At 38.0% G+C, this 23566-nt stretch overlaps 1 protein-coding gene across 1 annotated transcript in view; it reads right to left on the bottom strand.

The window, feature by feature from the left end:
- zap70.L (zeta chain of T cell receptor associated protein kinase 70 L homeolog) overlaps positions 1–23566 on the bottom strand; it is a gene marked incomplete at its 5' end in the record, with an annotated part of 34637 nt that overhangs the window by 9702 nt on the left and 1369 nt on the right. The window contains 5 exon segments of the mRNA NM_001093536.1: positions 1508–1545; positions 2259–2340; positions 2618–2756; positions 3272–3432; positions 13753–14177. Of these exon segments, the coding sequence (NP_001087005.1) occupies positions 1508–1545; positions 2259–2340; positions 2618–2756; positions 3272–3432; positions 13753–14154 (822 nt within the window).

The raw sequence follows: 23566 nt of genomic DNA, 5'->3' as shown, positions 1-23566 counted from the left end.
AAAAGAAACAAAACACTTCAGTGGTTGCGGGAATGTAACAATAGAAACCGAGGGATTTATGCAACATTTATTAGAAAATATGGTTCTCACTTCCTTTTTCCAGTTAACTTGGGGATCTTCTTAAATATAAATTTAAATATACATTTGTTTAAAAAGAATTATAGCATTTTATACAAGAAAAAGGTAATTTGCAAGAGCAAAGCAAAGTATGCAAAGTGTAATTTCAGACTGTCATGTGTTGCTATATGTTTTTACCCACAATTTCAACATAATTTCAGCTGAAAGCTGGTGATTATCTATTGTAATTGTATTAATTTGAATGCATTAAAACTTAGGGATGCACCTGAATCTAGGATCCAGTTCTGTATTCGGCCAGGATTTGGCCCTTTTCAACAGGATCTGAATCCTTAAAATCATGTGACTTTTCGTCACAAAAGTAAAACGAAGTAACACTCTCCTTTTTCCTCCCCCTCACTTTGTATATGCAAGTTAGGGTTTAGATTCGGTTCGGTATTTGGACGAATCTTTCACGAAAGTTTCGGGGGTTTGACTGAATCCAAAATAGTGCAATTAAAACATGCACATATGTTTTTATGTGAATTTGACACAAATTTCAGGGAAATAGTAATAGTATTTGCAGTATTTGGATGTTTCAGTTTGCACAGCTCTGCTCTCTGTGACAATTGAGGCATGTCACTGTGAGAACCCTAGAGTAACCCCCAATGGCAATAGCTTCAGGGTTTCCATGGATTATTAAAAGATATCCATGTCATTCAAAAAAGTAGACAGAACAGAAACAGCGGTGCAAGGAACGGCTTTAGACAGATGCACCTTTACTAAATGACGTTTTTGCACAACAATAGTAAACTTAATGTTGCACATGTGCAACAGTACAGGGGTATAGTTATTATATAAGTTATAAGTTATACAGTAAAGATAGATGAAGGTGTTTCAATACATAGTTGGAATGAGGTCCCTGTCCCATATAGTATAGTGCATATACCCCAGAAACTCTAAAGTATAGGGGAGAGGAAGTCTTCCAGAATGGCTTACAGGGGAGTATCCTTTAAAACCTATGGGGTACATGCACTATAAATATCTGTTTGTACACTTGTGGTGTGATTTTACCAAAAAGGTACTCTGAGTGCATCAGAGTAGCTTTTTTCTTCTTATATATAAGAAAATATATAAGGAACAATTGCTATTGGGCTTCTTCCAATGAAAAAAAACATGGCCAAGTATATCTATGCTAAAATATGGGCTATGCAAACCTTTTTCAAAGTAAAAGGAACTGTTGTTTTGAAAGTATGTTTTATATAAAAGATACAGCTGTATAAATTCATTTGATTTTAAAAGATTTCCCTTTTTAAAACTCTTCACTTTGATACATACACATACTGTGTGTTTAAATTATCATACATTTTTTTCGCATTTAGTGGCTGCAGAAAATCATCTTTAACAGCAAAAAAAACACATGCAGTATGGGTTCATTCTGAGCTGTACTTACAACTTTAGGAAGGGATGGTGGAGCGGCAGCTGGTGCTACTGTAAGAATAAATAGATGAGGTTCAGATATAGCAATGGAAAATGGCAACGGCATTCAAATCTAGTAACTGTTTTGACATACAAGGCATATTTAAACATAATTGCATCAGCAAAAACACATCCTCATACAATTAGATTTTTATTATAAACCATGTACGGTTTTAGTTAACTACCACTGTTCTTTGCCTCCATGCCTTTTAATTTACGGTATAAAACACAGGTGTATATAGAGCCTGCTGTTACTTCTTTCATTGTCAAAATGTTTTGTTCTTCTCAAGACATGATGGGAAATGTGACCTTTTGTGGTGTTGGAAGCTACAGGTTTTGACCTTCTAAGCAGTGAAGGGTAAAGTAAAGATGACAGTGAAAGAGTTAGTTGAAAATTCATTATTACAAACATAATATAAAGAGTTTACCATGCCAATTACCAATTCAATTGTATAAAGCTTAGAAATGTGGAAGTGTAATTTCCTATAGAGTTTATATTAAACAAACACTTCTTAGTTTGCCAAAGATTTCCCTCAACTAAGTTGTAAAATCCACATGTTTAAATATTTATAAAAAATGTTGTGGTGATCCAAATTATGGAAAAAAACCTCAGGCATCAAACAATCCACATACCCTGTATCCCTTATAATTCTCCTTATTTTCTCATCCCTATCCCATTCTGTTACAGCTTATTTTACTGCAAATTGTATTTTTGATTAACTCACTTGAAAATGTGCTGGCATTAGCACATGATTCCTTTAAGACAGCTAAAATTCCATCTGACTTAAGTTTCAGGTACTCCACAAGCTTTAAAAAATGGAAAAGTGAAAAGTTTAATCACTCCTATGCAATATAAGAGACAGTGGGGGTCATTTATCAACACTGGGCAAATTTGCCCATGGGCAATAACCCATGTTATCCAATCAGATTGCTGCTTTCATTGTTCTACTTGCAGCTGTCTTTAAAAAAGCTATTCACTGATTGGTTGCTGTAGGTAACTACCCATGGGCAAATTTGCCCAGTGTTGATAAATGAGCCCCGGTATCTGTTGATGAAGCTGCATTATTACATTTATTGGACTTACTTGCCATAGGGTGTCAAACTTTGTGCCCTCAGGGATTGAATATTTTCCAGATTTGTCTTGATCTATTTTATAATGATAAACAGTTTTGCCATACATAACAGAAAGAGCATAGGTCCCGTTTTCCTTCCTCTCCCTCATGCTGAAGAAGAGAGACGAATTAGTGAGTAGAGAATAAGAACACATGCTGAACATTGGGTATGTTGGGAAATGTTTAGGAAAACATAATGTGGGCATTGTTGGTACAGGCATAATTTAAAAAAAAAAATGGTGAAAATCTGAAATTGCCGCAGGCGAATTTTCACCTGCGAATCTTCGCGAGAGAGTCACGAACGCGGGAATTCGCCGCAGATTCGTGCCTGACGAATGTATTCGCACATCACTAATTACTTCATATCATTAGGAAGAATGAGTACATAGCAAAATGGGGATTATTTCAAAGTATGGTCTATGTGGCATTGCATTGTCATTGAAGAAAAAACAGTAATGACTACTTGAAACCTGACACTGAGACAGCTACGAAGACAGGTATGGCAAGATACAGCTGTGCAGCATTTCCCTCTCCAATGTAGTGTGATGATAATAGTTACTACCAAAATGAGTAAGATAAAAAAAAAAACTTTTAGAAAAATCAGCTCAGATAGACAGTAAACTTACAGAAATTTGCCATCAGGTTGGGCTCCTGAGTACAGCTTGCGTTCTGCTTCATCTCTGCTAATAGATCCATGGTACCAAGCCATCCTCTCATGGGCAGTAGTAGCTATGAGCTTTTCTACTTGGGGGGCCTGGCTAATTATTGCCTGTTCCAGAGCATCCCCCTGTGGGTACAAAAAAAACATTTGCTGAGCATTAACTTCTAAATTTCATCAGTTGGCTGAACTAAATACATATTACATGTAAAAGTAAAAACGTATAAAGACATTAAACACGTTTTGTTATGGGTAAATTAAATACAAAAATGTTTGCCTCTGCTTTTTTGTAATCCAATACAGAACTTTTACTGAAGTTATGTTTCACAGTTAAAAGTCCTCCACTAAAAACTGATTTTAGCATAATAAAATATTATTCCAAAGAATTTTCTTATATACATTAATGAACATAAATCCATAATCCATCATCTGTTTCTGACTCTTACAACTATGTAACAGGAGTCAGTTCTCCTCCACATTTTTTAATTCAGTTTTAACAGGATGATTTGCAACATTGCAGAGCCAGAAGTACAAAGAATGTAAACATTCAGACATATTGCTTTTAATAGCAATTACATTTCTGACTAACTTTACAACTATGGAAAAATGCATATTGCTATTCAAAATCAGTTTTTGGATGGAGGATCCCTATACATTTTTAGACTGTGCCTAGCTAGCTTTTGTAATACATGTACTTTAGTTCAGTTTTTATGTGACAGTGGTAACCAATGCTGAAGCAAAGATTTTGAACGTATAAGTTATAGAAAGTTATAGAAAACAAAGAATTGTTATATATTACCAAACTAGCCATTAAAACAGTTGTCCATAGAAAGGCTTTTAATAGTATAGCACATGTAAGTACATATGATGCACAGCTCTCCACTTACATTCTCTATTCCCATATCATACCATCCATGGCCTCTACATTTCACATCTGTTACTTCTATTCTTCTATGTTTGCTTTTCACTTCAGCCTTTCTTTTATGTTTTAGCTTTGTATTTCCTTCTTTCCTGAGTCCTACTCGTTCTGTATATACTTTTCTCATCCTTTCCTTCCTCAATAACTCTTTCCTCTAATTTCCATCTCCCATTTTATACCAGCACTAGACATTAAGCCCGTTAAATTAACGGGCGCTAGAACATATGTAGTCAAACTAAGGTTACCATTCGTCCCCGTTTGCCGGGGATCTGCCCCGTTTCAGAGCTGCTGTCCCCGTGCAAATTGTCCCCGTTGGCCGTCCCCGTGTGGTAAAAAAGACCCCGTGAAATCCCTGGATCGCCAGGCATTCAGGCAGCCAGCTTTGCAGGTCCTTCTAGCAGAAGACTGCACTATGCAAATTGGCCAATCCGGAAGCACCACCACCGAGAAAGCTGTGACGAAGGACTGAGGCATGATTATTTTCACTTGCGTGTCTCCTGTGGTGTAATTCAATTCCTCTCTGCCCCCTCCTGCTGCACAGAACTGCTTTCAGCTACGGACGGAGGAAAGGAATGTGGCAAGACACAGCAGCAGCACTGCTCACAAAGCTGGCTGGCATTAGAGAATTCCACGTGAAGTGCAGGGATCAAAGTTATAATCTCTGTGTGAGTTTACTATGAATTCTGGTGGTAGTTATACATGAAATAATCTCTGTGCCAATTTACTAAGAGTTCTGGGGTAGTTATACATGAAATAATCTCTGTGCCAATTTACTATGAGTTCTGGGGTAGTTATACATGAAATAATCTCTGTGCCAATTAACTATGAGTTCTGGGGTATTATACATGAAATAATCTCTGTGCCAATTTACTATGAGTTCTGGGGTATTATACATGAAATAATCTCTGTGCCAATTTACTATGAGTTCTGGGGTAGTTATACATGAAATAATCTCTGTGCCAATTTACTATGAGTTCTGGGGTAGTTATACATGAAATAATCTCTGTGCCAATTTACTATGAGTTCTGGGGTAGTTATACATGAAATAATCTCTGTGCCAAGCTACTATGAGTTCTGGGGTATTATACACAGAATTGCCACTGCGTTCATTTATATATTGACATACGGTGTATTTGTAAGATGGGCGTGGTTAGCGGGGGCGTGTCTTGCACAGTGGGCAGGGTCTAAAAAAATTGCCGCCGTGCACTACGTGCGCTGCCATTTTCCGCTATGTCCCCAGATTTCACTCTGAAAATCTGGTCACCTTAAGTCAAACATTTATAAAAACAGAATTGTTCTAGTCTAAAAAAAAATCGCCGGAGACGGTCCATGGGGCATATGCGCAGTAGCGCAATCCCACGGACACAGGGACTGAACGCAGAGACACTTCAACTTTATTAGATAGGATTAGTTTAAAAATTCTTCCTATGCTTTGTTTTTGCTTCAAAGTACACAAATACAGATATAGTTGTGGCAGGAATCAGTATGCCAGGACTTGAACCGATATAGGTGGTAATGTTCTGATTGTCACAGGGACAAATTTGTAGGAGGAAAGTGAAAACTGTGTAAAGTTCACCAGTGAACAATGAATTGAAACAGATCCTATCCCTAGCAACCAGGTACAGATTTAAATCCTATTATTTACCTATAGAAATTAATAAGCGTTTTTCACCTTCTTCCAGCAAAAAGTTATTACATATATGCCATATACTTTAGAAATAATGAGATATTCTTTTAGAAGCAGTGTTCACCTAAATGTTTTATTATATAAGTGGTCAATCTCTAGGCAAGAAAGTTTTTTGCTTTTCTCCACTTTTAGCTTTAACTTCTAAACCATAAGTTTAAAAGGCAAGTGTCACTATAAACATGCTCCCAGCCCCTGCTAGATTATGATATTTTGGTTATAGATTTTGAGATGTTATATTTGTGTGCTGCACAGTGATGAGGAAATCTGTCCTGTTTCGAAACGGCCAAAAATTCGAGAAGCGCATTAAAGCCAATAGGAGGCAATTTTTCTGACAAACGACAATTTTTTACATGTGCAGCTTTTTTTCTCAATCTGAATGCGGGTTTTTTCGTGGACTGAAATTTTTGTCTTGGCGACTTTTCTGTCTTGGTTACTTTTTGTCCAAATGCATAAAGTCAATGGGCGTTTTTTCTCAAGCTATTTCTCACTCAAAATGCATTAGTCAATGGGAGTCTCATCACCTTTTTTGTCACCTCAAATCCATGCCTACAAAAAAATGTGCTCATGACTAGTGCTGCATTAAGCTGCAAACAAACCAACCATGCCGTAAAGGTGGCCATACACGATAAGATCTGCTTATTTGGCAAGGTTGCCAAATGAGCGGATCTTAACCCAATATGCCCACCAAAGGCAGTGCGATATCAGGTTAAACAGATCATTCGGCCCTAGGATTTCGATCGGATTACAACAAAGGAAATAGGTGCCGAAGGGTCGTAGGACCGCAACTATCCAATGCAGTCCTCAATCGCAGAAAATATCAAACCCCGGAGACCTGTCAGAAGCCCCCAAACATGGGCAGATAAGATGCCGAATCAATCTAAAGGACTGATATCAGCAGCTTTAATCTGGCCGTGTATGGCCACCTTTAATCGGGAATGCATTGCAAGCTGCTGACCACGCAATCAGCCAGTTAGATCAGGTTAAATCTGTCTTCATCTCATAGCATAAATGTGTTGTTGCAGTCAGATAATAGCAGTTTTAGTATTGATTGGAATACAGGGCAGATAATAGAACAGGCTGAGAAATTCACAAATAAATTGTTAAACATCTAAACAACAGAATTCCTGTGCAATACCAGCAAAACAACAGCATTTTTAAGCTTTATGGCAAATATTTAGCTGCACTCATTTCACATTTAAATTTAATAATTTTTCTACAGGATTAATGAGACCCAAGATTGCATAAAGGGGTTGTTCACCTTTGGGTTAACTTTTAGAATGATGTATAGAGAGTGATATTCTGAGACAATTTGCAATTGGTTTTAATTTTTTATTTGTGGTTTTTGAGTTATTTATCTTTTTATTCAGTAGCTCTCCAGTTTGCAATTTCGGCAATCTGGTAGCTAAGGTCCAAATAACCCTAGCAATCATGCAATAATTTGAATAATAGACTGGAATATTAATAGGAGAGCGTCTGGATAGAAAGATGAGTAATACAAAGTAGCAATAGCAATACATTTGTAGCTTTATCTAAAAGGTGAACCACTCCTTTAACAATGCATCACACTTTCCATAACACTAAATGTTAATTATCAATGTCATGCATTGTCTTAAGAAATTATTTGCATGTTTATTGCCATGAACATGAGCTTTAGTGAGTGGGGTGAGTGTGAAGGTTACTATGTCCGAAGCTGATCTGGAGGAGGTATACCACACACAGGAGTCCTTAGGACTTAATCCTTAAAATGGCTATTCAAGATCTTGAGGGTATTGTTGTGTGGAAACAGGTAGCTCTATATAATGCATTGTGATGTCAGAAGGATAAATAGAAACTACTGATGAGAGCAAAATGACACAATCAAAGCAGTTTACGTTTAGGTGGGATTTCTGTGCTCTATAGTTAAAATGTTAAAAAGTCCAAAACTATTTAAATGTGCACCAAATGCACAAATTTGTCCAGAATGAAATTTGAGTCCAGCTATGCTGTTTACAGAAAAGGTAAATGTTCATATACTTTTAGGGACCCTGGGGGTTAGACATTTCTTAAACATTTCCCCCTTTGTATTTTAGATGCCTAAAGTGGTACTTTAGATTCACCCAGGCAGCTATGTCTCCCTTCCCGGGCCCAGGTAATTTGGTTTAATTATGGTTTGCCCAATAGGTGGCAGCATTTGAAAGTATAAAGGTGTATAGCCCATGTGCTCAAGGTCTTTCCTGAAACACATCACCTCTCTGAGAGGTTGTAACAGGCCCAGGGTTACCCTGGTGTTCAAGATGAGGTTATTTAGTGATAGTAAGTTTTTCAAAGTTGCTCTAGGAGCAAGAGGAAGTCTCAAAGAAGATAGTGAGCAGCTTCTGCTCCAACAAGGAGGAATAGTGGGGTTAGGACTCCATAATGTTTGAAGCACTAGTGTATGGATTTCAGTGGGTGAGTTGAGGACCAGGTAGGGTGCCAATATACAAGACCCCAGGCTAAGGATCCCTATGCACAGTGCTCTACTCTCTGGGAGGAGTTGCCTCAGGAGTGTGGTATCTTGCCTCTGGCAGGGATTCTGCTACTATTATATTGAATGACATCAAAGTGCCTGTAAATCCCTAACGGTCCTTTACACAAGGCAGCCATGTCAGTTGATTTGCAGACACAGAGTACTTAATGAAGGCCAGGCTGAAAAAGAAAAGTCTATTTCACTATTAAAAGACTACTGATTGCAATGAAAGTTAAGGGGTAAAGAACCTAGCAAACAGAAATGCAGCATGTCAATGTCACAGGCAAAGAGATTCGCTGTATGTAGGGTTCATGAACTATCAATATTCAAGAGGGAGGCAAAGTGAGCTGCGAGCTGCTGGTGGCTTAGGCAGAGTCTGCAAGTTTGACAGGTCAGCCCTTAGGGGTGAAGGTAAGAAGAAAGACTAATATAGACTACTGACTTGCAAACAAAGGGAAAGAGATCTGATTGGCTCTCCTCTGATGACTTCCTGGTCTATGATTGTTCTCTTGCATGCAATTCTCTTCCCACAGCTGACAATAGCTTGGCAACTGAAGGTTCTGCCTTGACAAAAGTTGTCCATAAAAAGTTTAAAGGGGAACTGTTGTGAAACTGAACATTTAATATATGTTTAACCTTGTGCAAATTAAAAACTTTCTATATATTATCCATTATAAATGTCTGTGCTATTTTTTATATATTAAAGTTTCTTGCTTCCCCTCTCTCAATCCATTTTTAAAAGCAGGTTTTGTATCCGAGTCAGTGTTTTGAACATCTAGATTGCACCCAGTGCTATTAATGAGTATTGTACTTTAATGTACTTTATGCTATTTATACCTGGTATTAAGCCAAGCCCCTGTGAACCATAGGGGTGGCCACATTAACGCATGAGCAATACTCTATAAAATTAATTTTCAATGACTGGAATGGTGTCAATGATTATGTACACATTTACAATGTGATGCTACACTGTGCCATAAATGGCTCAACATAATTCTTCATAAACATGAAATGCTATGTGCCAATGGGCCAAGGAAAAAACATATTACACAAATTACTTGTGCCCATATTTTGGTTTCCACACAAACATAACAACAGCTTGTAAATATACAAAATAGTAATTGTTGCACATGTATAGCATTGACACAAACATATTTTTTTGCCAGGACAGCACTTGTTTATGGGTTTTTTTGCTAAAGGGTTGAATTCTCCTTTATGATAAAGGAAACCGAATGTTGTTTGTGGTCTAGGTGTAGGTTTGTGTGTAAAAAAAACATTATAAAATAATAGCTAAACTCTAAATATGGTACAGAAAACAGAAAATAGATAAAGACCTATTGTCAAGACTCTCCTGGCTGTGAGCAAAGGCACATGGGGAAGTAACTAAACTTTCTGTTTAACCCTCTTGTGCTCAACAAGAGCCACAATAGAAGTAAAATTGTGCAAGGAGCCACATCAATTTATATAGCTTTAGGGGCATATTTACACTAAGTGGAATGTGTACCCGGAAAACCTAAATCAAGCTCTATAACACTTAAGTTCGGGTGCATCTCAGTAAATCAAGTCAATATTAATTAGTTATGATAGGCAACATATTTTGGCAGAAGGAAGTAAAGTAGTAAAGGGTTAGGGGTGCTAAATTGTACCTGTGCAGTTGCTTATATTTTTTGCTGTAATATTCTAAAGGTGGCCATACATGGGAAACTAAAAGCTGCTGGCTCAATCCTCTCCGAAAATCAGATAGATTTCATCAGTGCAGGTATGAAAATCCCATCAGACAAGTTCATGAGTTACAAGGAGGCTACCAAGTCATGCAAGACCTGTTACTGGCTTTGCAGAATCCTGTGGTTGCTCCTGGTCCCGTTCCTGGTACATCTCTGTTGTCTCCAGCCAATCCTGGTTCTGAGGGCTCTTCTTATCCGGAACCAATTGTACAGTAGTCATGCCTGGTAATTTTTCTGGCGATAGAAGACCGGGTGCAGATCCAGGATTTCAAGTAGGGGAGAAGGTTCGGTTGGCCACCACAAATCTTCACCTTCCTCAACCTTCTAAGAAGCTGGCTCCTAAATTTTTGGGTTCCTTTCCCATTAAGAGGCTTATAGTTCTGTTACTTTTGAACTGGAACTTCCTTCTTCCATGAAAGTGCACCCAGTGTTTCACGCTTAAGAGGTTCCATCCAAGTCCTTTTCCTGGTCAACATCCAGGTCCCGCTCCCCCCGTTGTTTGCCAAGAAGGGGTAGAATTCGAAGTAGGACAGATTTTGGATTCTCGGCTCCGCAGGGGAAAATTGCAGTATCTGATCAAGTGGAAGGGGTTTCCTGATGAGGAGAATTCTTGGGAACCTGTTGGTAATATCCACGCTCCAGGATTTATCAAAGCTTTTCACAGGACCCACCCTGATAAACCATCCAAGGGTGTCTGGAGGCCCACCCTCGGGGGGGCAATTTAAGGATTCAGCAGGTACGGACGCATGCGCCAAAATGTGCGCTGATGTAGATGCATATGCGCCATCATGCTCCATGCGCCGCAATGGATGTGGGTGTCTAATGTAAACGTGCTTGCCAACATGACACGGGACTCACTACGTCACTGGGTTTGGCGCCAAAACACCTTCCTAAAAAAGATGCTCAGGGAATGGTTCTGTGCTTGGTGATAAACTTTGCTCCTGTGAACTTGTATCCTGATTATTTGATTCCGGTTTTGACTTCTGCTTGGTACCTTGACTACGCTTGATAGAGTTGCCCCATCTTTTCTGACCTTCTCTCCCTCAGACACTGACTGATCTGTACAGACAACTGCATAAGTGCCATAAGTTCCTGCATAACCCGGAACCCCAACCCTTGCCATGGTGCTTGAGGGCTGCTTGGTTCCTGTGAGTATCAACAGCATATTTTTGGAATCTATATTGTAACCTTCCACAGGGCAAGTATCTTGGCGTAAATTTCTTAGTGTTGCCTCTGCAGAAGCAACTCAATGAGGGTGATCACAAAGAACAGCCATGGCTTGGAAAAAACTAGTTGGTAACAAGGTCTGACTTTCTTCTTTGAATATGAGATTATCATGTCCAACCAGAAAGCTAGGTCACGATTTTGTGGGTCCTTTTGAATTCCTCAAACAGATAACCCCTTTCCTGGACGTATTCCTCCTCCACCTGTTAAGGTTGATGGTCAAGAATTTGAAGTTGAGGATATTCATGATCATAAACTTAGAAATACACAGCATCAATATCTGGTCAAATGGAAAAGTAACGGGCCTAAGGAAAATTCCTGGGAACCCTCATGTAATAGTCATGCTCATAAGCTTTTACAGAATTTTCACCACAAGCATCATGTTTGCATTCCCTTGGGGGGGGGCAATGTAGGAACACTCATTAGGCTCCTAGCAGTCCTGTTCACAATGATTATCAAGCGCACTATTTGTGTCTGGCGTTCTATTATTCTTGCCTTCTGTTGTGAAGTGTGCCTGGCCTTAGCCTGTGAAACTCTTGTTGCCTGCCCCAGTTTTGAGGGGTTTTGTGGTTTGTTACAAAATTGCAAAAATATAATTTTTAAGATATGTTCAACATTTTGGTAAGGTATGTAATAGTAGTATATTTTGCTGTTAATATATAGATTAAAAATGACTACCAAAATAAAACAATACCTAATAATTAATTTGGTATAGAAATTGAAACAAGATGAGAGATGTTAGCACTTTCTAATGTTCAACTGTGTCAACTTTCTGGCAGTGAATTCCTTTATATAGTGAATAAATACTCCCTATTCTAAAATATAAGGATACTACAAGCCATCTAGGAGTTCATGACCATGATCATAAAGGTTATGGAACGCCAAGGTAATTTTTAATATCATTATATTTTACAACAGGGAACTTAATTTACTATAATACGCAAGTTTGATAATCACTAAGTGCTGGTTATATTGCAATAAAATCATACTCATTTTTTTGATGTTTATAATAGTTGTGAAATGTTAGTACTGGGGCTCACTAGACCCTGGGTCCACTGGGCAATTCTCTGGTGCTCAAATAGGTCAGTCTGTCCCTAATTCTTCCTTAGAAAGCTAAATTACCAAGTTTTTTAATGGCATATAATCGCTTCAGCTGCCAAGGAATTGCATATAGTTACAGTAAAAATCATGCTTGATTTACAGTTTAATAAATTCTCTTTAACAGAAACACTCTCGCAATGAAAACAAAGGCTTTTGGAAGACTAGGAGTGACTACCTGCCAAATTCCTTGGTGTCCACATGGTGGAGAACCTCACCAGCTACTTAGCCAAGAAAGCCCAACAGTGCCTCTACTTCCTGCGCAAGCTGAGGAAATCCCATCTCCCACCATCCATACTCAAAACCTTCTACAGAGGGACTATCGAGAGCATCCTGAGCAGCTGTATCACTGTCTGGGCTGGGAACTGCACTGTCATGGAGCGCAAGACCCTACAGAGTATAGTGAAGACAGCAGAGAAGATTAAAGGTGTCTCTCTTCCTTCCATCACGGCATTTACACCACTCGCTGCATCCATAAAGCCACCAGCATTGTGGCTGATCCAACACACCCTCACACTCACTGTTCACACTCCTGCCATCTGGAAAAAGGTACCGAAGCATTAGGGCCCTCACTACCAGACTGTGTAAAAGTTTCTCCCCCCAAGCCATAAGGCTCCTGAATACTCAGGGACCAGACAGATCTCTCTCACATACACTCCATCTGACCTTACTATATACCACAACAGTACACAGCCGCTGTACGCCATTGTATAGATAAATAGCCATTGGATACAATTGTTCTCTATGAGCACATCTGCACTTTATCCAGTTCTTTATCATGTTCTTACTACTATCATATCACAATGATACACCCATCATATCTGACGTTTAGCATTATTTACTTAACATATTACATCTGCTGAGTGTGCACTGTCTTGAACCTGCACTAAGCTGTCCTGTATTGCAGGAGTTGCATATTTTTGCACTTGCACTTTTTGTCTGTTTTTCAGGTACTACGTTGTGTGTAGCACCATGGTCCTAGAGGAACGTTGTTTAGTTTCACTGTGTACTGTACTAACGTATATGGATGAAATGACAATAAAATCACTCTTGATTTGACTTGAATTAAATATCAGTTCATTAAATATCAACTAGGCCAATCATTTTGCAGCATCTGGTAAACTATAAAATATCTTCCATATGACTCTATACAATTTATTACTCCCTCCTGTTGAAACCATGACTCTACATAAGATTGAACAAAACTTTTATACATTTAGCTGAAAGGGGTTCTGTTGGTGCTTTTAGAAGGATACCCTGAAATGGAACATGTCATGCTATCTCAGCTATAGTCTTGAGACAATGCACTCACCTCCAGTTTCCACGTCTGCCTTACATATTCTCTCATCATGTTATCCCGCATATTATCAAACACTCCTGCCTGGCACTCCACACCAACCGGCCGGTTACATGGCCGCCGCAAAGTACAGCTCAGTCCATCGGCATCTTTAGAGTAGTATTCACATAGTTCAGCTGGGCCACAGTGAGCTTTTCCTCCTGCTATAGCATAAGTGCCATTCAGTTGTCTTTCCACAGGGTAATGGTGAAAGTGCACGTTGTACACCATAGAAAGGACATAGCCACCTAGAGTCCGTAGGCATTGCCTCAGCAAGAAAAGACCATCCATCATTCCACCTAGTTTGAGGTATTCTTCTGCATCAGCACGAGATATACTGCCATAGTAAAAGGGCAAGTGACCAGCAACATCTGGCATCTTGACTTTTTTTTTGCAATGACCTATAATAAGTATATATATATATAAACAGTTACAAATTGCAATGGGTGCAGCTTTTTTTCCCTTTGAAAAAATGACAATTAATTTACAGAGTTATACAAAGAGGGGAAAAATAAACAGCACGAGTTACAAAGTCACAATACCTACCAAGGTCTGCAAAATGTACGACCCACAGGAAGTGGAAAGTGGCATTGGATGGATATATACTAGTTAAATGATTTTGGCATCAAAGATATGAAAATGACCACAAAGTCGGCATTGCTTTGATTGTAAATATTTAAAAAAATGGACATTATGAAGAGATTGAATCCAATAGATTAATAACAAAACAAATTACCAAAGTATATAGCATTTTGTTGTATACTCACATATGTGACAAATTAATTATATAACACGTGTAAGAGTCAGGAATATAAATCCCCTTTTATAACTAGGTAGTTTTGAAAAGGTACCACCAGAACCTAGGACCTTTGCTGGCCAATTTTTAACATTAAAGGGGTGGTTTACCTTTAAGGTAACTGTTAGTATGTTACAGAATCGGCAATTGTAAGCAACATTTCAATTGGTCTTCATTATTTATTTTTTATGTTTTTTTTAATTATATTTGCCTTCTTCTTCTGTCTCTTATTCAAATCAATACGTGGTAATTTGGACCCTAGCAACCAGATTGGTGAATTTGTGAATTTGTAGAGCTGCTGGATAAAAAGCTAAATAACTCAAAAAACACAAATAATAAAAAATGAAAAGCAATTGCAATTTGTCTCAGAATATCACTCTCTATATTATTCTAAAGTTAACTCAAAGTTAAAGAACCCTTTTAAAGAGAAGCTAATTGTGATCTACATTAAGAGAGCTCTTACGGAATGTATCTGTTACCCAACTTCTTGCTGTAGTAAAGTTGCCTAACACTGGACTAGTAACTAGTCAATATCCCATTTCTTGCTTCAGTTTCTGTAAAAGAGAGAGAGTAAATATAAACTAAACATAACTAATTGCATGTACTTCTAATTTAAATAAAATGGGACCCAATATTTCCCCACCAGAACTCCTGGACCTCTTTAAAATATGTTTAGGACTCACTGCCTGAATTTTCCTTTAGTGACTATGAATGACTATGAATATGCGACTGCGCCAAACTTTACAAAAAGGTACTGTATCAAGTGGGAAGGTATGCATCAGTAAAACATTAGTGAAGTATCATTTTTCACACCTGGAATAGTTGGAGGTTTTATTTAAGGGTTTGATCTAAACGAAAAACCCACACCCTTGTGCCATTACTGGTAGTCATAAATGCCTCCAACACAAATCCATCCTCATCGTGGGATTTGAGTATAGAGACATTAAAATAAGTTGACCTAAAAAATGGATAGAAAAGTATGTGCTTAGTTTGCACAGGGAAATAGTTGTTGCAGCTGACAGTGATGCGCCAGACACTATATTGCCCTGCCTTTCGCTCAGTTCACAGCCTTCAGGTCAGCCCCACCGTGCATATTCAGTTGCTCAGGTTATTCTATCAGCCTAGAAAATACCAATGTGCTGATAAAAGTCCTACCTATTTGCTCAGTATAATGACAGCTCCAGACAACCATGGATTAAATTATTTCTATAGCCGCCATTCTGTCCAAATAACTAAGAAATAACCGATTGTTAAGAGTTCATTATTAAAATAACCATCTCTCCATGCAAATTGAGGCTGTCATTTTTTGAAACCCATATTTTAGACCTACTTATTTTAGTGCAATTTAAGTTTCCATCCCACTCCCTCTTTTTGCATCTCGATTCTATTCTTTAAATTTCTTATAATACAGTATACGCCGATTAATTTTCCTATGACACGTATATGAGTGGCGCAGCATATATTCTCTCACAACTTCATTTCTTATGTGATTTTTCTTCATATATATATACTCATTTGAGCAGCCTGCACACTCAAATCTCTTCAACCAAATGCATTCTGCTTCTGGAGTTAAAGTAGCATAGATTTTGTTGCAACTTGAATGTAAATTTGTTTTATGGATGAGCATATTACATTCTGTCCTTAACAGCAAATTGCATCCTTCAGTCAGGGCCATCTGAGGAAAATTGCCACTACCTCATTTGCTGAAAAGCTCCAGCTGTCTAGACATATGCTTTTTGATAAAGTTGGAACTCATCTTGCTATATAGGCATACTATACATATTGCAACCCACAGTTAGTTTTACTACCAAAGTGATTAACAAGGTATCATATATATAATTTTTTAACCCACAAATTATTTGTTATGAGTAGGGATGTAGCGAACCGCCGAGTATGTGTTCGCGAACGCCGTTCGCGAACACCGGCAAAAAATGCGAACAGTTCGCGAACTGTTCGCGAACTTCGAACATCCGAAAATCGTTCGATTCGAACGATCGAAGGATTTTAATCGTTCGAATCGAACGAAAATCGTTCGATTTTCGCGATCGAATGGTCACACGATTTTGACGCGAACGCCTATTGGCGAACGTCGCGCGACGTTCGCGGACGCGAACAGTCGAAGTTCGCGCGAACTAGTTCGCCGGCGAACAGTTCGCTACATCCCTAGTTATGAGATGCAAGAAACAGGAAGCCCCCCCCCCAATATCACTCTCTGCTTAGCGGAGCCGAATTTCCGGGGCTTTTTGCCACCCCTTGTAACTGGCCTCTCACTGCCGCCTGAGGCAAGGTTCTCACTTTGCTGCTTTGCTGCTTACTAAGGAGCAAAGTGGCTAATAATAGCGACAATTCGCTAGCATGAGCACCCGCAGGGGCATCGGCAATTTATAGGCGCAGGTGCAATTTGCTTACGAATTTTATCCGTATGTTCGCACACTCAAAACAGACGCAATTTAGAGAAAGAGTGATTCAAAAAAATGGTTTTTACTTTTATGCAGAGAAAAATATTTTACATGAACTACGCCATACAAAACATGGCATAATCTATACAATATTAAAAATAGCATACAAAATCAACCACCCATTCATTATACATAGCAAGCAAGATATCAACAAGGAGCGGATACACCTACCAGAAAAATGAGAATGGCCCCAACGTTCCCAACGAATCCCCTTGACAAAGGGGCCATTCTCATTTTTCTGGTAGGTGTATCCGTTCCTTGTTGATATCTTGCTTGCTATGTATAATCAATGGGTGGTTGATTTTGTATGCTATTTTTAATATTGTATAGATTATGCCATGTGTTGTATGGCGTTGTTCATGTAAAATATTTTTCTCTGCATAAAAGTAAAAACCATTTTTTTGAACCACTCTTTCTCTAAATTGTGTCTGTTTTGAGTGTGCAAACATACGGATAAAATTTATTGGTATAGGTTACCTTCAGTAGGGGTAACCTTTGTTCCTGCACCGCTTATTACTTTTGGAAAGTTTTGGTGTGCCCTCCATTCACTATTAATGCAATTTGCTTACGAGACAGACCGTCGCTAGCGGTCGTTCGCATGCTATGGCCAGGCAACTTTTTGCTCTGGCGAACAGGCGTTACTAAAATCACTAAAATGCGAATTTTACAGAACATTACCTCTTTCGCCAGAGTTGCCTTCGCCACCTTAGACCAGGCAAAGTGCTATAAATCAGCTAGATCTTAGTCAATCTTCTGTCACTTAGTGAATTTTAGTGAATTATTAGCGTATTCGTAGCACATTTGCACCTAGTGACATGGTTCGATGGGTGCGAATCTGATACTGGCGAAACTCTGCCAGTTAGTGAATCTGCCCCTTTGCCTCATGGCAGGAGTGGCCCTGATTCAGTGAAGGAGATAAAGCAACACAAAGGGGTATATTTATCAAAGAGTGAAGTTAGAGATCGCCACAGCCCGCTAGAGTAAAATTCCGCCACTCTCCATTAATTTCTATGGAATTTTGAAAGTCGTATTTATCTCTAAGGATGAACTTTCACTTTCTAGAGGACTGTGGCGATCTCTAACTTCACTCTTTGATAAATATACCCCATAGTCTTGATCTGAATGCATCTTTGTTGCCAAAACGTTGTCAAATTGGGCACAGGTTCATACCAAGAAGTAAATATAGAATTCCAACTGTGCTCTGCTGCCCTGGAATACCTTCAGATTAGACATTGGTTCAACGTAGAAGGGAGAAGAGAGGAAAGAACCTTGCTTTTTGACTGCAAATTGCCTTCAACAGTTAAAACCAACCCTCACCTCTGTAGACCATGTATTGATTCTTTCAGCTGCCATGGAATACCTTCAGATTAGACATTGGTTCAAGGCAAGGGGGCATTCTGTCAATGTACTGTGCCATGTACTGCCTAGGGGCAGATAACGCACAGACATGGTGGGTAAACATTTTTAAAGGGTTAACCATGATGGCCTTATGTATTTTCTGTATACTAGGCATGGGATAGCCGTAATACCTGGGGCCCTGGGACATAGCTCTTCCTAGAGAAGGGGTCATTAAATAATTTGGATCATCTTACCTTAAGTCTACTAAAAAAACAACTTTCTGGATAATGGGCTACAAGATTATAGATCCCATACCTGTAAAAGGAAGGACCTTATTCTTCACTCATAATGTGACCCATTGTCCCTTTCAGTTTAATTCCTGACTTACCATAGGGCAGGAAATGTATTTTCTAAGGGTTTAAAGCAATGGCCAGGCAAATTTGTTCCTTAGAGGGGTAGTTTGCCTTTTAGTTACTTTAAGTATGTTATAGAATTGCCTATACTTAGCAACATTTCAATTGGTCTTTTTTTTAAAGTTTCTAAAACTTTTTTCTTCCTTTACTGCCTCTTCCAGTTCTCAAACTGGGGTAAAAAAAACTATTATAGATCACACACTTTTGTTGATAGTAGTCAATATGAAAGTAGAAACATCTCGGGTTTTAAGTAGAACTCACCAGTTATGAAGGGAGGTCCAGGTGCAATCGCCCTGAACCCTCAGCTTGGGGAGCGGACCACCGTATAAAGTAAAAAGGCAGGCACTAGCAGAGACCAGTCTTCAGGCAAGCTTGTCATTCAGTATTTTATTTTAGTACACAAGGGTACAGCCTTACGCGTTTCATATCACTCAGATACCTAATCATAGGCTCAAAAAAACTATTGCTCTGTAAGGCTACAATTGTATTCCATTCTCTATCCAGGTAAAATGAACCCTAATAACCAGATAGATGCTGAAATTTCAAACTAAAGAGCTGCTAAACAAAAAGCTAAAAAAATTTAAAAACACAAAAATGTGTCTATATCATACTAAAAGTTAATTTAAAGATTGACTACCCCTTTCATTTGGGCCCTTTAGTTACAGTACATTTATATCATTATCTGTAATCCCTCATATCTAATGCTAAACTTACTCTAAGAAAACATAAAAAAGACAGAACAGAGACTCTTAGCAATTTGTTTTTATGGAATTTCTGCTTATGCTAGTTTCAGAAGGTCATTTGTATCTACCTAAAATCTTTTTTTTTTTTTTGGCTTGTTCCAGGAAAGGAGAAACATTCTTAAAAGCAATACTAAGAACTGTTTAAAATTTGCGTTCTCTCATTATTGATTTGGAAGCAGATTATACAATAGCCACACTACAGAGTTTCAGCTCATACAGGAAACCGAGGCAGGAAATGCTCACTATGCTATGAGATATGGAAAATAGTGGGTTTCACACTTGTAAGACGGTGCTGTGAGAAAATGAATAATTACAGCAAACAGTTTATTGGGCAGTAATAGAGAGACACTATAAAGGGAGTTATAATGGTTTAAAGAACCTTTATTTAAGTACAGTAGCTTTGGCACATGGTGTAGTCATCACCTAGAACTAAAAATGCTGCATACAGTAGAAATGTAATTTTGCAATTGTTGTTTATTTTTTATTTTTTCATCTGTCTAGTCTACTACTCACCAAACTGCTATCACTTGAAACCCAACTTCTTATATTTCATGTGAATTGGTTTCATGTTACATATATTTTCATTTTATAGTTGTTAAAATGATTTCTCTTTAAAATCTTTAAAAATATAGAAATAAACTTCTGCAAATTGATGTAGCTCACAATTGTGTCTACTTTTTAGGTGAATTTGTCTTTCGAAATAAAAAATAAATGTTCCCGCAGTCCCAGGTTTGCTACTGAAATGTCCTGACTTTCTCTTTGATTTCCTGCACCGAACAGCCAGTAAAAGATACAAAGTTTCTAACTTAATTGGCTTTTGGCAGAGAGCCCAGAATAGATACTTAGATACTTTTGTAACAATGTAAAATAAGCAGGTCTCTTGGGGAAACTGATTTGCAGCTTAAAGGTAAAGTCACCTTCATTAGCAAAACTGTAATAACACATAAAACCACAGAAATGTGTTCAAACTTTCATAACCTGCCAAATTTTGTAAAATGGACATGGTAATTATTGGCATGGTCCAAAAAATCTCTCCGGGCGTCAAAACTTTTTGTCACTCTTTCTATTTCTAAAATGTTGGGAGGTATAGTTTGCCTCTCTGCAACAGGAGAGACATGGCCGGCCAGGATGCCTAGGGCACCCTGTCATCTTGGCCCGGCACTGAATTAACAAACAAGGGTGACAGAATAAGAACTAGGATCAGAAGGCTCTGCAAGAGTTTACACAGAAATATGGCCAGAAATAGTATGCGTGCATGGTTATATTGTTGAAAATGTAGTCTAATGATGTACAGCCAAGTGTAAAATTCTGGTGACAAAGGAGGTGTTAGCTTCAGTGGGTTATGGTAGGCGCACCTTTGTAAATACACATATTAGGTCTTTGTATTGAGGTATTTCTGTAATTGTCATGCACAGAGTTAATTCACAAGTAAAATCAGCATGTTAGTTGTAGAAACATGCTATTCAGCAACAGTTTCTTGGTGTACTATATTTTACTCATTTTTACAAATAAGTTGATTAGAAAAGTTTCTATATCACATGTCTAATTTGATAGGCTCATAAGATTTAAGGATTTTGTGTAGATGTCAAATGTAGCCAGTCGGCAAATTTGAGTTTTGGACCACAGCAATGCTTTATCTAATTTGTTTGCAGGCTGCATATGAAAACAATATTTGTTTACACTTCTTTAAAACTGTGTCTGCAGCACACTATATATATGCTGAGCATCTCTCCATTTCATTGTCTGTACTGCAGGGGTACTGCAATACCTACAGTGCATACTAATGTCTTTTTAACAGTGCTTTAAGCCTCTTTTACTACTTGAATTTCAGATTCAAGTAACAAAAAGAACCCTAAAAAAACAACCCTTTTTTCAGGCCAGTGCCCTGGGTCTTTTGAGCCGCTACTGTGGTATGCAAGCATTCTAACTTGTATATGCCAATACCAGGATTAAGGATTTAATCAGAACCAGACAGGCAATCTGTAGATTCTGGTAGATGCCAGAGGGGCTGCTGTAAAATGCCATAGATTGTCACTATTTGGTGGTTGCTTAGGCCTCTGTGTACTGGAAATGCCAGGGCCTGTTTAAAAGCAAGAAATATAAATAATAGATAGCTAAACAGACATAGACATTTATGGTTTGAAATAAGTTTGACAGCTCTATAAGCCCAAAGGTGATCAAATTTGCTACTTTATTTTATAAATGTCTCAGCAGTATCAGAGAAGTGCAACAAGCATGCATGTAGAAGAAGGTACCTTTAGGGATGATAGGAAATTACTTGCACTGTTATGAATGAAGTACTTTTCTACTTAATAATTCTCCAAAGTAATGATCTGCACCCAATAGTCACACAGGTATTTAATTGCAATATGAATCTTGACGTTTTTCATATTAACAAATAGTATCATAGTATCAAATGCTACATCTAGGCATTCATACTTTTCTTATAGGGCTTGAAATGCAAAAGTAGTAGAAGAACATAAACAGTGTCATGCATATGTGTATACATGTAAAGATACTTAAAGGGATACTGTCATGGAAAAACATGTTTTTTCCAAAACACAGCAGTTAATAGTGCTGCTCCGGCAGAATTCTGCACTAAAATAAATTTCTCAAAACAGCAAACGGATTGTTTTTTATATTCAATTTTGAAATCTGACATGTGGCTAGACATTTTGTCAGTTTTCCAGCTGCCCCAGTCATGTGACTTGTGCCTGCACTTTTGGATGGAATTACTTTCTGGCAGGCTGTTATTTCTCCTACTTAATGTAACTGAATCAGTCTCAGTGGGACTTGGCTTTTACTATTAAGTGCTGTTCTTAGATCTTCCAGGTAGCTGTTATCTTGTGTAAGGGAGCTGCTATCTCGTTACCTTCCCATTGTTCTGTTGTTGGGCTGCTGGGGGGGGGAGGGATGGGGTGATATCACAACTTACATTACAGTAGTAAAGAGTGATTGAAGTTTATCAGAGCACAAGTCACATGACTGGAGGCAGCTGGGAAATTGACAATATGTTTAGCCCCATGTCAGATTTTAAAATTGAATATAGAAAAATCTGTTTGCTCTTTTGAAAAATGGATTTAAGTGCATAATTCTGCTGGAGCAGCACTATTAACTGATGCGTTTTGAAAAAAACATGTTTTCCCATGACAGTATCCCTTTAAGAATATACAGGTATAGGAATTGTTATCCAGAATGCTTGGGACCTGGGGTTTTCCGAATAACAAATTTTTCTGTAATTTGGTTCTTCATACCTTAAGTCTACAAAATATAATTGTAAACATTAAATAAACCCAAGAGGATTGTTTTGCCTTCAATAAGGATTAATTATATCTTAGTTAGAATGAAGTGCAGGTATGGGATCCCTTATCACGAAACCCATTATCCAGAAAGCTCCAAATTATAGAAAGGCTGTCTCCTAGAGACTCCATTTTATCCAAATAATCCAAATTTTTAAAAACTATTTTCTTTTTCTCTGTAATAATAAAAGAGTACCTTGTACTTGATCCAAATTAACATATAATTAATCCTTATTGGAAGCAAAACCAGTCTATTGGGTTTATTTAATGTTTTACGTGATTTTCTAGTAGACTTAAGGGATAAAAATCCAAAAAAGATCCGATATCCGTAAAGCCCCAGGTCCCGAGCATTATGGATAACAGGTCCCATACATGTACAAGGTACTGTTTTATTATTACTGAGAAAAATGAAATCATTTTTACAAATTTTGAATCATTTGGATAAAATGGAGTCTATATGGGAGATGGCCTTTCTGCAATTCAGAGCTTTCAAAATAACGGTTTCTGGATAAATGATCCCATACTTGTATGTTTTTAACACATCACATAGATGTGATACAAATGTAGTAATAATTAATTGTGCTCTAGAATAAACAAATTGAGGCTGTGTACATAGGGGCACAGATGTGTACAGATAACTGAATAACTAGACTTAATTACTTGTTATACAGTTCCAACGGCAAAAATATAAACAATAAATACTTGTATTTCTTATATTTGTTATGTGATGTACAAAAAGGAG

The sequence above is a fragment of the Xenopus laevis genome, chromosome 1L, assembly GCF_017654675.1.
Source record: "Xenopus laevis strain J_2021 chromosome 1L, Xenopus_laevis_v10.1, whole genome shotgun sequence".
NCBI lineage: Eukaryota > Metazoa > Chordata > Amphibia > Anura > Pipidae > Xenopus > Xenopus laevis.
This window is presented reverse-complemented; position numbering and strand designations above follow the sequence as displayed.